Here is a 15,468-nt window from a genome sequence, read left to right as displayed (position 1 = left end):
ACTGTAATTTAAAAAATTTTCCGCCTACCTGCAAAGACTCAACCTTCCCTTCTAGTTTTTCAGCTTTTTTTTTCCATTCTGCTGTTTGTTTTTGGTGTTTTTCTAATTCTGCTGAATACATGGCTTTCTCCTCTAAAAGGGAAAAAAAGACCATCATACAATTAGCTCTCACTTTCTAATCCTCTAGGTTTTGTGATGCAAAGCAGTAAGACTAACTATGGAAATCCAAATACAACACAGCTAGCAATGAAATTTTGGACCCACTGATGTCAATGGGATTTTTACCATTGAATTCAATGGGACCAGAATTTCACTCTAAGCCAGGGGTAGGCAAGAGCCCATCAGCAGGCCGGATCTGGCCCACCAAGTTCTTTCATTTGGCCTATGCAGCAGCTCCTGAACCTGCCCTCTAACACGTTGCCTGGGAACTGGGGAGACGTTATTTAACTATTAGCAGCTACAGGGAAGGAGTGAGCCCTTTAAATAGAAGCAGTTGAAAGGGCTTGCACCTCCCCAGCTCCAAGGCAACATGCTAGCAGTGTGGCTGGGAGCTGCTAGCCCCTTCACCTGCTTCTATTTAAAGAACTTGCGACTTCCCAGTAAGACCTTTAAATAGAAGCAGTTGAAAGGGCTTGTAGATCCTGGGCCCACTGCTAGTGTGTTGCCTGGGAGCCACCGGGGATGCGCAAGCCCTTTCACTGGCTTCTATTTAATGGGTTTGTGCCTGCCGGTAGGCTGCCAGGAAATGCATTAGTAGTGCCTGGCAGGCGCAAGCCCTTTAAATAGCAGGAGTTGAAAGGGCTTGTGCCTCCCTGGAGACTCCCATGCAAAGCATTAGCAGGCTGGGAGCCCTTTCAACTGCTTCTATTTAAAAGGCTTGTGCCTTCCCAGCAGCTGCTAAAGACACAAGACCTTTAATTAGAAGCAACTGAAAGACTGCAGCTCTCACCCCCTGCTAACGCATTGCCTGGTTGCTGCAGGGGAGGCACCATCAAGGTTCCCTGTAAGCCGCGCAACTGCAAACTCGTACAGCAATTTTCTGAGCTCCGCCCAGAAGTTTAAAAGTCTTGTGCAGGCAGGGAGCTCAGCTGATTTGCAGGGGGAAGGGCATTTCACTGAGCAAGCAGCTAGGTGCCTGCTTGAATTGAGGAGCTCTGAGAGATTAATTAACTGGCTAATGAGAAATCAGAGGGGAGGGGAGTTTAGAGGATCCCTCTGCAGGAGGAGAAAGAGACAAACTCAGCACTCTCAAAACCCCATCTCCTGGGAAGGGGTAGGGAAGGGGCTGACTGCATAGGGTAAGTTGGGGAAAGAGAGGGTCATTGGGTGTTGGTATCTGTGTAGTGAGGTGGAGGCAGGGGGCAGTTTGTTTGGGGTGTCTTACTAGCTACAGTCCTCTCTCTCTGACTGGGTTATGGGGGGAGCAGGCTGCAATGGAAGTGTGTGCCAGGACATTTGCATAATTGCATTTCAGACAGTTTGCATAAGGTGTTAATGACTTATGTTAAGCAACAGAATGTTTTGGAGAGTTGCAAATATCTAAAGCTCTGAATTAATGATTTTTTTAAAATCTGTGTTACTAAATAATACATGGTATATTGTATTGCATTAAGGCCAGACCTTTGCTATTAGGCTCTTATTAGTCAAAAGTAGCAAGTACTGTACTAGCTTGAGCTGTTAGAAAGGTTGATTCATGTACTCCAAGGGTAGTGTTAATTTTCTTTTTTTAATTTAATTTCATATTAAATACCGTTTGCGTGCATGCACATATGCACACACACAAAATCTGTGGTGCACATGAGAAATTTCAACCCGCCCAAAAGAAAATTCAACCTCCCCAAGGATAGAAAATGATAGAGGCAACACTAGATGTGAGCCCTTTCAACTCCTGCTATTTAAAGGCCCTTCCCCCTCCAAGGCGGCCTGCAAACACTTTGAACATTTTTCAAGTGGCCTCCCCTTCAAAAATTACTGCCTACCCCTGTGCTCCAAGCATATTATAAGTAAAATACAAATTTTGACATTAAAAAATACTTGAAAGCAAGTGGTGACCACCAAAACTGAAAACACTGCAAACTACAGCAATTATACTGAATGAAAATACTCAGTGCAATCTTTTCTTCAAGATTTTTTATGTAACTTACCTTGCTGGAATTGCTCTAATACCATTTGCAGGTTGGCTAGTGACAGTGCATACTGTTTCACCTGATCCTGTGAGATGGTAAGCTGAAGAACAGTTTCATCTCTTTGCCTGGTCACTAGGTTTAGCTGTTCTTGCAAGGATTCCACCTGCAGACTAGCTTGATGGCTTCACCACAAGAAAAAAAATATATACACATACATGTTTACACATACATACATATAATTCCAATTATCTGGATTCCCTCTCTCAGGTAAGCAAAATTATCTGAATCCACAGTGCATCCCCAATGTTAATTAATAGAACCGGCATTGATCCAAAAGTCTGGGATGTCCCGCAGCCCAATCGGATGAATGGGAACATAGTGTAGCATAGTACAGTGTGTAAAATGCTGCCTGAATACAGAAGAACCTCAGAGTTATGACCACCTCGGGAATGGAACTTGTTCCTATCTCTGAAATGTTTGCAATTCCGAATAAAACGTTATGGCTGTTCTTTCAAAAGTTAACATTACTTCATAACAGCTCTGAAAATTTATTATGCAGAGGAAAAATACTGCCCTGATTTTTTAGTAGTTTACATTTAACACAGTATTCTGCTTTTTTCCCTTTTGGGTCCATTGCTGACGGATTGTGTTCTTCTAGTTCCGAATGAGGTGAGTGGCTGACTAGTCAGTTTGTAACTGACCTTCTACCATATCTATTTTCTTCCTTGATTATACAGGCTGAAAGTATTTTCATAGAAATAGGGTTCTGATCTCAAAGGCCCAATTCTTTTCCCACTGAAATCATAGGTGTCTTTCCATCAAATGTCATGCAAGTTCACTATTCCAGAGTTCAGTTGATCTTGTTCCTTATTTTCCATTTGAAGTCACATTCCTCTATTTATTACAACCAAAAGATTATTGATCTGATTTACTACTATGTTATTCCCATTTTATGCTAGGACTAAAATGTATGGGAAATAACTAGAGCTGCCTGGAAAACACATGAAAAATTTGGAAAAATATTCTGATGAACAGGGCTCGACAAATAATACAATCTACTCGCCTGTGGTGAGTAGATTGCAACCCAGAAGAACCGGGTTTAGGCGATCTGTGCATGCGCAGATCGCCAGACAGCGCAGCGGGCGAGCAGGGCTCACCGCGGTTCAGCGAGCCCTGCTGAGGAAGACAATTATATAACTTTTTTCAGCCTTTCCCAATAGTTCTAGAAATAAGCGGAAGAAAATATTTTGCAAAGCAAAGATCCTTGTTTTGTGCTAATACCATTTATGCTGATGACTGAAGGAACGAACAATAAACACAATATGTTGTGCAAGAGAAACAAGATGTCACATAGATCTGTAAGGAAGCCAATTATTTTTTAAAGTTTAACAATATTTGGACACAATTTCCCCCCCTTGCTTTTTATGAAACTAAACTGTTCATTCTCCAAATTTATTTTAAATTAAAAGGTCCTAAATATGGGAATATAGCAGACAGGAAGAAGAACATAGATTCTATTTATATACTAGCCAATTAGCCCATCATAAGATAGGATTTTCAGGTCTCTCCTCCTCATCTCTCTCTCCTCCTCCTCCTGCCTCCCACTCTCTCTCCGTCTCTTTTTTCTCTTCTCCTCCTGCCTCTCACTCAGGGGACCGCGAGCCCAAACAGCTGTTTGGGCTCCACGCTCCCTGTGCTGCATGGGGAGCACAGACCCCAAATGGCCACTTGCGCCATTTGCTCCCGTGCGGCAGCCTGGCTGAGCGGCGCAGAAGTCAGCCGAGCTCCATGGTGGGAGGCAAAGGGGGGCAGGGCGGTGACGTTCACGGCCAGGGGGCAGGGCCCAGAGCAACTGTCATGCCGCACGTCACCACCCCACCCCTCTTTGCCTCTCGCTGTGGTGCTCAGCTGACTTCTGCACCGCTTAGCTGGGCCGCCGGGGGGAGCAAGTGGAGAAAGCGGCTATTTGGGCTCCCCTGCGGTGGCCTGGCTGAGCGGCCCAGAAGTCAGCTGAGCGCCATGGCAGAAGGCGAAGGGGGGGGGGGCGAGCAGTGACGTGACGCACACAGTCAGGCCCCACCCCCTGGCGGTGTACGTCACCGCCCCGCACCTCTTCCCATCCTGCCATGGCACTCAGCTGACTTCTGCACCACTCAGCCGGACCGCCACGGGAGAGCAAGCAGTGCAAGTGGCCGTTTGGGCCCCGTGCTTCCCATGCAGCATGGGGGTGCTGCATGGGGACCACGGCACTCAAACAGCCGCTTGCTCCCCTGCAACGGCCCGACTGAGAGGTGCAGAAATCAGCCAAGCACCACGGCGGGAGGCAATAATGCCGCCCAGAGGGAACAGCTAGCGTTACAGCATCACAGACATTGGGCTACTATATATATGATTTAAAAAATACGCATCTTTCTGTCCCATCTGTGAGTCCATTTGTTCAAGAACTTCTAAAGGGTAAGAGGTAGGGCCACCAAATTTAGTATGCAGCTTCCTCTTATAGTAACTTAAAGCAAGGTAATAATTTGGTTGTGCCAGGATAATGGGATGTGCCTGGAATTCAGCTGTTTCTCATAAAATACAAAGGGAGGAATCTTCCAGGAGGGAGTTTATACTGCAGAAGGACCACAGAGGGGCAACAAGGAGCCAGAGATGAGGATGGGGACAGCTATAACCCCACTGGGCCAGTATGGGGCAAGGATGAAGATGGGGACAGCTATCAACTACATAATTAAGAGAGTTCATCGGTTTGTGTGTCTCTCTGTCTCCAAGTAAGGGAACATGCACCCCTCCCATGGCTGTGCCTGCTGGAGCTACAGCAGCCATGGACAAGCGCTTCTCACCTAGCCCCAAGCTGCTGCAGTGAGAGGGGGCTCAGATGATCCTCTCTCCCCAGGGCAGTCTGCATACTGAATCTCTTATTCCCAGTCCCACCCCCGAACAATGATTTCAATGAAGAAAACCAAAATGTATTTGTGTTAAGGACCCGAGCAACGCTGAGTAAATCTTCTAATGTATTTATAATGAAAACATTCACCTATCCATGGCCTTGACTACTTATTTCTTTGGTCAGCTGGAATTAGGCAGGAGAGCAATGTTTATATTTTTAAAATAAGACAGACAATCTTTTACATTAGCATACATGTTTCAAGGCAATCACAGGATAATTTTCTCTCTCTGAATATGGTTACAAAGTCATATTTTAGCAGCAAGAGTATGACAGGTATTACAGCAGTGGTTTGCAACCTATTCATCGTGGGCCACATATGCAGCTCACTGTGTTATGTGGGCTGCATTCACATAATATATATAATACCCCACTTGCTGTGGTTGCCCCGGTCAGGTACATGACCCTCAACACCTACTCCCAGTCAGAGACAGGGGAGATCCACCCACTGAGTAATAGACCATCCTAACTTGGAAGCAGTCCATGGGACAAATTTCCACTCCACACGAGCTTTATCCTACAGATAGGACCTAAAGGGCAGCTTCCTGCTTTGGCTATTAGCTCTGGGTCTGGACATAGCAGAGGAAGGGCAGATGAGCGCCCTCAAGTCCCGCTGTCCCATCCCTTTGCCCTTTCGCTTTCCCTTCCACACTGTCTCCTGCCCTATACCCCTCCCCTCTGCTCTATTCCTCCATCCTCTTCTCTTCCCCATGTCCTCTCCCATCTCTCCTCTTTCCCCACTGCCTCTGATGGCACAAACAGGACTCAGCATACACAGAAGACAATGACAGGATGTGGTACCCTGGAGCTGGCAGTCCTGGAGTGAGCTTGGAGAAACTGGGGTGGGGTGAGGGGAAGGATGCCTGTGGCTGACGCAGATTGAGGACTCACCACTTCCTACCAATGGATTTTTCAGTCATAAGTGTTCCTGCAGTGTGGAGATAGGAGGGAGGAAGCAGCAGACTAAGCTCTTCTCCCAACACAGGGGGCTTCTTCATCTTCCCTGCGGCATCTTTCCTTTGGCCAGCCAGCCCACCCCTGGCCGGAACCAGTATGGAAAACTGAATTTTTTTTAAGCACAGCTGGGGCACAGCTATGTGTTAACTGGGGCGCATGCGCCCTATGGGCCAAGGGTGGAGAACCACTGTATTAAATAAAATAATTGGCTTATATTTGACAGCTCCTGCCCCCTGTGAGGACTCTCGTGTATCCTACTGGTACTACATCTGCCATAGATACCTATGGAAAACCAACCCAAAGAGGTAAGTGTTTCTGTATCTTAAATAAATATGAAATAGTAGCAGATGTACCTGGCTGTTGCTCAGGTCTTGAACTAAAGTAATCATTTGGGGGGGGGAAGAGGAGGGAGAGCAGAAATAAATGAAAAATGTACACGCTTCATTGCAATTATTCTATTTTTTGAAAATGAAGGCTGGAGTGAGGGTTATAGGGTAGGGAGAATCCAGGGCATATCTAAGCTCTTTAAAGCTAATAAAAATCACATCATCACTCTAGAATACGGCAATTATCCAAGGAAATGCGGATGTTGCATCAAGGCAAATATTACCTGGCATTTTCCACTGCAGTAGAAGAGGATACTAGTTTTTCTTCCAAAACCGTGACTTTCTTTCTTAGTTTGGTTTCTCGGTCCTCTGCAGCTAAAGCTTCCTGTGTATAGGAGTCCTCCATTTCTAAGAGGTGACTGCGCAGTCTCTCTAGTTCTTGGTTTAGACGCTGCTCCTTATCACGTAAATGTTGCACCTGAGTAGAATGTATTTCACATTCAATAATACATACTACTTTGTGCATGGTACTGTAAGCAAATCAAATTATTCCCTTTGATAGATATTTAGGGCTACTAAATGATTTAAAAATCATGACCAATGGTGAGATTACAAAAGTCATGATTAATCATAGTTTTAATCACAGTTTATTGTGTTAAACAACAGAATAACAATTTACATTTATTATAAATATTTTTGGATATTTGTCTACATTTTAAAACATTCATTTCAATTACAATACAATATATAAATTACACAGTGCTCACTTGATACTACTTTTGATTGTAAATATTTGCACTGTAAAAAACAAAAATAGTATTTTCATCAATTCATCTGCAGTGCAATCTCTATTGTGAAACTGCAACTTACAAATGAAGAGTTTTATTTTACATGACTGCACTAAGACCAAAACGATGTAAAACTTTAGAGCCTACAACTCCACGTAGTCCTACTTCTTGTTCAGACAATCATTAAGACAATCAAGTATGTTTACATTTATGGAAAATAATGCTATGTTTCTTATTTATAAATGATGAGCTTTCGTGGGGCAGACACACTTCTTCAGCCCCACAAAAGCGCATCACCTAATAAACTACCTTGTTAGTCTTTAAAGTGCTACGTGACTGCTTTTTTTGTGTTTTACCAAAATCAGACTAACACGGCTACCTCTCTGTTTATAAATGTTTTCCAAAAGTGAGGAACACGAAGGTTCTGCTTTTTAACAAGCCAAAGCTGTTGAAACTAATGCACTCTCATTTTCATCACCTGAGTCAGCTGCCACCAATAAAAAGCTGACTTTCTTTTTTGGTGGTTCATGTTCTGTAGTTTACACATTGGAATGTTGCTTGTTTAAGATTTGATAGCATGTTCCACACTTTGTGCCTTTCAGATTTTGGAAGGCACGTCAGATTCTTAAATCTTGGGTCAAGTACTGCAGCTATCGTTAGAAATCTCACTTTGGTATCTTCTTTACATTTTTTCAAATCTTCTGTGAAAGTGTTCTGAAAGCGAACAACATATGCTGGGCCATCATTCAAGACTGCCATAACATGAAACATATAGCAGAATCTGATCAAAACCACATAGCAGGAGATATAATATTCTCCCACATAGAGTTCAGTCACAAATTTAAACAACAGTTTTTTAATAAGCGACATCAGCAAGGACGCATGACCTCTGCAATGGTAGTTGAAGCATGAAGGGAACATGAATGTTTAGCATATCTGGCACATAAACCTTGCAACATTGGCTAACACAGTATCATGCGAATGTCTGTTCTCATTTTCAGATAAGACTATGAATAAAAAACAAGCAGAATTATCTCCCATAAATGTAAACAAATGTGTCACTCTCCACTATTAGCTGAACAAAAGAACTGATTAGACTTACTAGCTCTAAATTTGTAATTTTTGCTTTTGAATGCCTACATATATGTATATACACAGAGAGAGAGAGAGAGAAAAAAAAATATCAGTTGCACTTTCACAATAAAAAGATTGCCTTATAGTACTTGCATGAGGTAAACTGAAAAATACAAATATTTTCACTGTAAAAATAAAGTAATAAAAATAATATAAAGTGAGCACTGTACACTTTATATTCTATATTGTAACAGAAATCAATATAAATGAAAATATTGAATAATGTCCAAAATATTTATAATGCCTTTAAATTGACATTCTATTATTGTTTAATAGTATTATTAAGACTTCCATTAATCACAACTTTTGATATCGTTAATTTGTTTTTGTTAATGACTTGAGTTAACTGCAATTAATTTATAGCTCTAATTATGTTGCACAGATATACATTTTAGATGCTTTTTTATAGTTATCTAAGAATCTTAAAACAAGGTAAGCTATAGTCTTGTTTCATGTCATACCTCATTCTGTAGGGCACTGCTCTCCATTTGTTTTTGTTTGAGTGCTAACATGACTTGGTCTCTCTCTTGCTGAAAAGAAACTGCCTTTTCTTGCATTGACTTAACTTCATTTAACAGATGATTCAATTCCCCCATCTTGCCCTTTGAAAGGTGGATATACAATTTTAAAAAGGTTAGGAACTTATAAAAACTTTGAGGAATATATGCTTAAAACACTAAAAGAGTCTATTACTACTATTTATTACACATTTCTTCATTAACATGTTAGGCACAGCATAAAAGAAAGCATATTTTCTGTCCCACTTTAAAAAAGATTTAACAGACATGGATGGAGGAAGACCGTATCTACTGCACAGAAGATGATCCTTTGAAGAAATAGTTGCCTATTTTGTAATGATTTCACTGTCATATTGTCAATAGATCAGAAATTGTCATACACAAATATAATTGTTCACTAAATGCACTGAATAGATATCTAGCATCCTTCAATATCAGACGTGTACTTTAAAACTGCAATCCTCCTAATAAAAATCTCCAAAGCTAAACTTCCTTGTCAAAATAGCTTTTGCTAATTAACTTGATTTGAATCTTCTTTAGGCATTAGTTTGTGTTATTGTTCAGATTTGTTTTGATAGCTATATAAAAATAAAACTCTTGCCAAAAGATATATTAAAGTCAGATGAGTAGAACTTAGCTGAAAATAAACCATTAGGGGGTACTAATGTTTTAGGCACACTCCAAACTTTCAAGAATAAAAAATAAAATGATTATGTCAAAAAATGGCATCTTCCTGATGCACAGATCTGCTCTCCACATGTATTCAAAATCATATCATAATCTGATTAAGAAAAACACTAAAATATGTATTTTTATTTAGTTACTACTCTTATTAGCTCTTCAGAGACAACATGATGAAGAGTAAGCTACACTGTATCTCATTCAGCACAAAAGGAGTTGTTTACTAAGTTCCACTTACATTGTGAAACCCACTGAAAACATCTGAATTAAACTGGTGACACCAAGAGGCCTAATTTATTCTGCAAGACTTTTATTATTGAAAGTGATGCAAGAGATGGAGAGAAACTAGCTTGACTCAAGAGCCCAAGCTGAGTTTGCAGGACTAGCAGTTAGAAAAATATATATTTATTTGTAATTGTATTTTATATGGAAATAATCAAGAGTAAACATGAAACCATAAAATGACATTTTATAGTTTTACAAAATCAATCTGAACTTAATGATTTAAAGTGCCTTATCAATGCAATTTAATATTTAGCTGTAATAATCCAGAGTAAGATATTTGGACTGGAAGAGTGCTTCACATGTGTTTGAAGATGTTATGGATTAAAAAAATAAGATGACAACACAAATACAATTCCAACTGTCATTAACATCATACCATAAAGATTAGGTTACTTTTTATGTCAAGTCTCAAAGGGGTAGTGTTAGCCTGTATCTGCAAAACAACAAAGAGTCCTGTGGCACCTTAAAAACTAACAGATTTATTTGGGCATAAGCCTTCATGGGTAAAAACCTCTTCTGGTCACTTACTACCAGACGCTCTGCCCATGGAGTGCAGTACATTCCACTGCTACCACCAGTGTCACCGAGGTGTGGTGAGTGATTGCGCCCCGCAGCCCCATTCATAGTCAAAAGAAACTCTCAGGCAGCAGATAGAACAGAAGGTTTATCAGACAACAGGGACACAGCGTAGAACAGACTCAATACAATCCATCTCTGGGAGAGGGCAGCCCAAAGCTAAGTCCCTATCCATCCCCCAGCACCTCAAACCCACTGACACTAACTCACATGCCTAGCCACCCAGTTCTAGCCCTCCTCCAGGTCTCTGACCTGCTTTTTGGGCAAAAGATATCACCTGGATGCACCCCCTTCTGGGATCATGTTACAGGGGGCATTAGAGGGGGCTGAGGTAGTCTCCCTCAGTCAGAGCTGAAAGGCTTATCACCATCTAAGTATTGGTGCTGTACCCCAGGAAACTGATGAAAGCTTATTCCCAAATAAATCTCCTAGGCTGTGTCTAGACTACATGCCTCTGTCATCAGAGGCATGTAGATTAGACACATAGGCAAAGGCAAATGAAGCCGCCATTTAAATGATCGCGGCTTCATTTAAATTTACATGGCTGCCGCGCTGAGCCGACAAAAAGCTGGTCAGCTGTTTGTCCGCTCAGCGTGCTAGTCTGGACGCTCCCCTGCCGACATCAAAGCCCTTTGTCGGCAGCCCCAGTAAACCTCATCCCACGAGGAATAACGGGGCTGCCGACAAAGGGCTTTGATGTCGGCAGGGGAACGTCCAGACTAGCACGCTGAGCGGACAAACAGCTGATCAGCTGTTTGTCGGCTCAGCGCGGCAGCCATGTAAATTTAAATGAAGCCGCAATCATTTAAATTGCAGCTTCATTTGCCTTTGCCAAAACAACAAATCTACATGGCTCCGTCAACGGAGCCATGTAGTTTAGACGTACCCCTAGTCTTCAAGGAGCCACAGGACTCCCCATTGGTTTTTACTTTTTATGTAACTCAATACATTTTCAACATCTATGAAGAGTTGTGCTTTTTCAGAGAAATGGATTCCACTTAGATACAGAATGCTGAAAATCATGTCTAATAAATCGCAACTGCAGCTGGGGGGGAGAAGGGAAAGGCAACTATTTTTTTTTAAACTGCATCAGATCACTTTGCAATGATTTCTTTAAATGTTACTCTTGCGAGTAATACTGATGATCTTTGAAGACAAATATAGGTTTCTAAGAGATCCTTAACAGCGCACACACTAATCTTGCAACTGATCACTCAAAACTTTCAAGTTCATTCACTTCTGCTTTTAGTACCTCTTGTGATGTAGTGTCTGGACCTTGCTGGTTGCTATGCTTGGGCTGTGGATGACCCTACTGGCCTCTGTCTGTAAGCACTGCCCAACAAGGGAGGGGGAGGGCCCCCATGACAGTGACCGAACTGGTCCTACCAGTTAAGGGAAGGGACGGAACAAAGAAGTGAGTGTTGGGGGGGGGGGGGGGGGGAGAGAGGCAGTCTTTGGCTGGAACCATGAAGGAGACAGACTACGGAGGGGGCTGGGAGTCTCGGGGCCCAGGCACCCCGTCTCAAGGGTTCTGAGGCATCCAGGCCCTGACTCCTGTAGCCACATCACGTGTATGTTGTGCAGTATCCTGGAGAAGCAATAAACCCTCTCTATTCTACTGGCTGGTGGAGCCTGTTCTTGCTGCTACGGGGCTGCAGGATCGGGGAGGGGGGGGGGAACTCTGACACGCCATCATACCTCTCCACACTGTATTTGTGAGAATTTACAGTCACATGCATGATTAAACATGTTTATATTTTCTCCATTAAATATTTATAACTACTGGGACAAAAAAAACATTTTAAGATACCTGTTCTTTTTCTTTCAATAGTTTTTCAAAGGCAAGAGCCTTTTCTTTCATTGAGTGAGATTCAAATTCTCTCTCTCTTAACATCATTGAAAACTGCATGTTGGTCTCTTGTAATGCCCGGAATTCAGTTTCTTTCTCCTTGCATCTTGTCACTATTTTTTCATTTTCTTCTTTCAGCTTACAGATGTCCATTTCTAAAATTAGATTTCTTTCTTTAAGATTAGTGACAGCTTGTTTTAAAAGCTCATTTTCATTTTCTTTGTTACTAAGATTTTCACTTATAGAAAGTAACTGATCACTTTTAGATTTAATCAAGAGGTCTTTTTCCCTAAGTGATTTCTGGAAAACATCCAATTTTTCCTTTATCTGCCTCATCTCTGGATCAGTGTCTTTTTGTCCCTTTCTTTCCAACTCTGAAATTGCAGCCATAGAATCAGACAATCTTTGATTATTTTCCTTAAGAGTTCTTATAGTCATTTCTTTTTCTTGTAACATTTTTTTAAGTCGCTCCAATTCTTGTTGAAGGAGTTTGGATTCATCACTGACTATTTCAGGAGGAGTTCTGGTTGGAATGTCTGATGCGTGTGAAACAGAAGAAGCCATGAGTAAAGGTGGTGGTACCATATCAAGTTTTCCTAGAAGAAGATCCTTGGTATTATGAAGCTGTCCTATACTGTGCTGAACTTGTGCTAACTCCTGACTAAAACCTTTCATTTTTTTCTCATTCTGCTCATAACTCTGGATCAAACCATTGTAATCCATCTGTAACTTAGAACTGCTATCACTGTCAAGTGAAATTTGTGCCTGAAGCTTGTGTAGCTCCTCTTGGAGATGAGCTGACTCATGCTGCATGTTCTGGACTGTAGTCATTACTTGTTGCTTCCACTCTTCCATCTTCTTTACTTGTTGCTTTAATGTATCACGTTCTTGTAAAAGCTCCTCAAACTGATTACTGTTAACACCTCCTGATCCACTGTCAGTACCTACGTTGGATGTCTGTAGGACAGTCAATAAGGTTTGGCATTTCTGACTCAAGGCATCTATTTCAATATCCTTCTCTCGAATGATACGGGACAAATTCTGAATAGTTTCTCTAAACATATCTTGGCTGCTATTTTCAAACCTATTAGATAATTTTTGGTTGTCTTCTTGCAGCTTCATCAGAGCTGCTTCCTTAGCTGCTACCATATCCATGATTTTATGATACTCTGTTTTTAACTGACTGTTTTCTCTAGTCTTTTCACTTAAAACTGCCAGCACCTGTTCTCTTTCCATGGCATAGGCTTGTAGCTGCTGTTGAAGGTACAGAATATCCTGCCTATATGACGAAGAGGAAACACTTGCATGGAGAGCTTGTATCTCTAATTCTTTCTCTTGGATGATCTGAGTGAGTTTACCAACTTGATCTTTAGACAAGAGATCAATTTGTTGAGTTAAAGAAACATTCTTTTCATTCAGAAGCTTAATTTCCCTCTCTCTCTCTCTGATACCTTTTACTAGTCTTTCAATTTCAGACTTAGACAAGTCATGTTTTTCATTACCATTTTCACAATTTAGGGTCTGGACTTTGGTTTCTTGAAAGAGATCAGAGGAGTCCGTCTGAATGACTTGCCTTTCTGCGTGCAACTGAATTTTAATTTGTTCAATTGTTTCTTGCAAACTTTTAATTTCCTCATCTTTCTCCAAGAAAAGCTTTTCATGTGTGACATTCATTTGCTCATACTGAAATTTAGACTCATCTATTTCCCTTTTGTGCTCCTGCAAAGACTGTTGAAGTTGCACAGTTTTCCGATTTTGATCTTCAATTGTTTTTTTGTGAAGTTTTATCTCCTCTTCAAGATTGTTCTTTATTACGTGTAATTGTGTAATCTCACTTTCAAGTTCAGTAATATCATCAAGAGTTTTAGGCTCAGCAACAGGTGGAGATCTGCTTTGCTGGTCCTTTAGTCTTTCAATCTCTTCCTTCAGATGATTGTTTTCTTCTTTCATAGCTGCAAGACTTTTGTCTCTTTCTTCTAAATTTTGTCTTAAAATCTCATGCTTTTTGGAATCTTTAATGTATTCTTCAAGCTCCTGTTGCAACGCTAAAGCTCTATTTTTAAATTTTTCAACAAACACCTCTTTCTCTTTTATGAGTTCTGTCAATTGCTTTTGTCCTGCTAAGCTAGTTGTCAACATCTCTTTAGTTTCTTCATGATCGGCTTCCATCTGCTCAATGTTCCTTTTGAGTTCTGCTATCTCAAAGTCTCTCTCTTGATTGCATTGCACTAGACGCTCATGTTCAACCTGTAATTCAGTGATATTCATGTTATGTGCACTTGACAGTTCTTCAATGGTTTGTTCATATTTTTGAGCTTGTTCTAACAACCGCTTTTCAGTCTGTCTTAATTCAGTTTCCAATTGTCCTTTTTCCATCTTCAAAGCCTCTAATATAGTATCTTTTTCCAAGGAAACATTCTCAGAAAAGGCTTCATGCAGCTGCTGTTTCAGTTCTTCACAGACTGACAGAAGCTTTCCATTTTCTATTTTAAGATCACAAACTGATTTCTCCAAATTCTGATTGAGTTGTTTATTTTCTGAAATGTCTTTATTTAGTTTTGCAATTTCTGCTTCTCTTTCTTTAAGTGAATGATCTTGATAATTACTGTTAGATTCTTGGTTAATTATCTTTGTTAACTTATTCTGGGAAACAAAAAGTTCCTCTTCTTTTTGTTTCAGATTTTGCTTCAATTCTGAAATCTCCTTTTTATTATTTAAGTTACATTCTTGGGATTTCTTTAGTTGTTCTTCTAAATCCTTAATATTATGCTGAAACTGCTGATTACTTATATGCAAATCATTAAGTGCAGATGTACAGTGGTTCATTTTTAAATTTTGAGCTTCTAATTCCTTACTCATTTCCATCTTCTCAGCTTCTACTTCAGACACTTTCCTTCTTTCAAAATCTATGTCAAGTTTTAGCTGGGTGATGGTACTATCAGTTTTTGTATGCTGTTTTGATATTTGCTCTTTCAGGGTAATCATATGCTAAAATAAACAGAAACAAGCATTCATCAGGATAAAAGCAGAGCCAGGAAAAACAGAACTTTTATTCATTTAATCATCTGGATAGTTAAAGAATGTAAAGGAATTTTTAAAGGAGTTGATTAAGCAATTTAATATTTAAAAAATATATATATTCCATCAAACCTACAGAATCACTCTCCAAAAGGGTAAGTTAAATGTAAAAGTAAAAAATGTCCAGGTTTTCTCAGGATAATTAAATTGGCATACAGTAAACATCCATTTTAGCTGCATATGTTCAAATATTTCAAGCGAATATT

The 15,468-nt window shown here is 40.6% G+C and overlaps 1 protein-coding gene across 2 annotated transcripts in view; it reads right to left on the bottom strand.

The window, feature by feature from the left end:
• Positions 1-15,468, bottom strand: part of TRIP11 (thyroid hormone receptor interactor 11) — an 85,373-nt gene that overhangs the window by 27,172 nt on the left and 42,733 nt on the right. For both annotated transcript variants that reach the window (XM_075926705.2, XM_014578874.4), the window contains 5 exons: positions 12,146-15,172; positions 8,737-8,877; positions 6,638-6,831; positions 2,145-2,308; positions 29-132 (listed from right to left, as the gene is read on the bottom strand). In XM_075926705.2, coding sequence (XP_075782820.2) covers positions 29-132; positions 2,145-2,308; positions 6,638-6,831; positions 8,737-8,877; positions 12,146-15,172 — 3,630 coding nt within the window. The remainder of the gene's footprint in view (positions 1-28; positions 133-2,144; positions 2,309-6,637; positions 6,832-8,736; positions 8,878-12,145; positions 15,173-15,468) is intronic.

The sequence above is a fragment of the Pelodiscus sinensis genome, chromosome 5 (assembly GCF_052426305.1).
Source record: "Pelodiscus sinensis isolate ZL-2025 chromosome 5, ASM5242630v1, whole genome shotgun sequence".
NCBI classification, from domain to species: domain Eukaryota; kingdom Metazoa; phylum Chordata; order Testudines; family Trionychidae; genus Pelodiscus; species Pelodiscus sinensis.
This window is presented reverse-complemented; position numbering and strand designations above follow the sequence as displayed.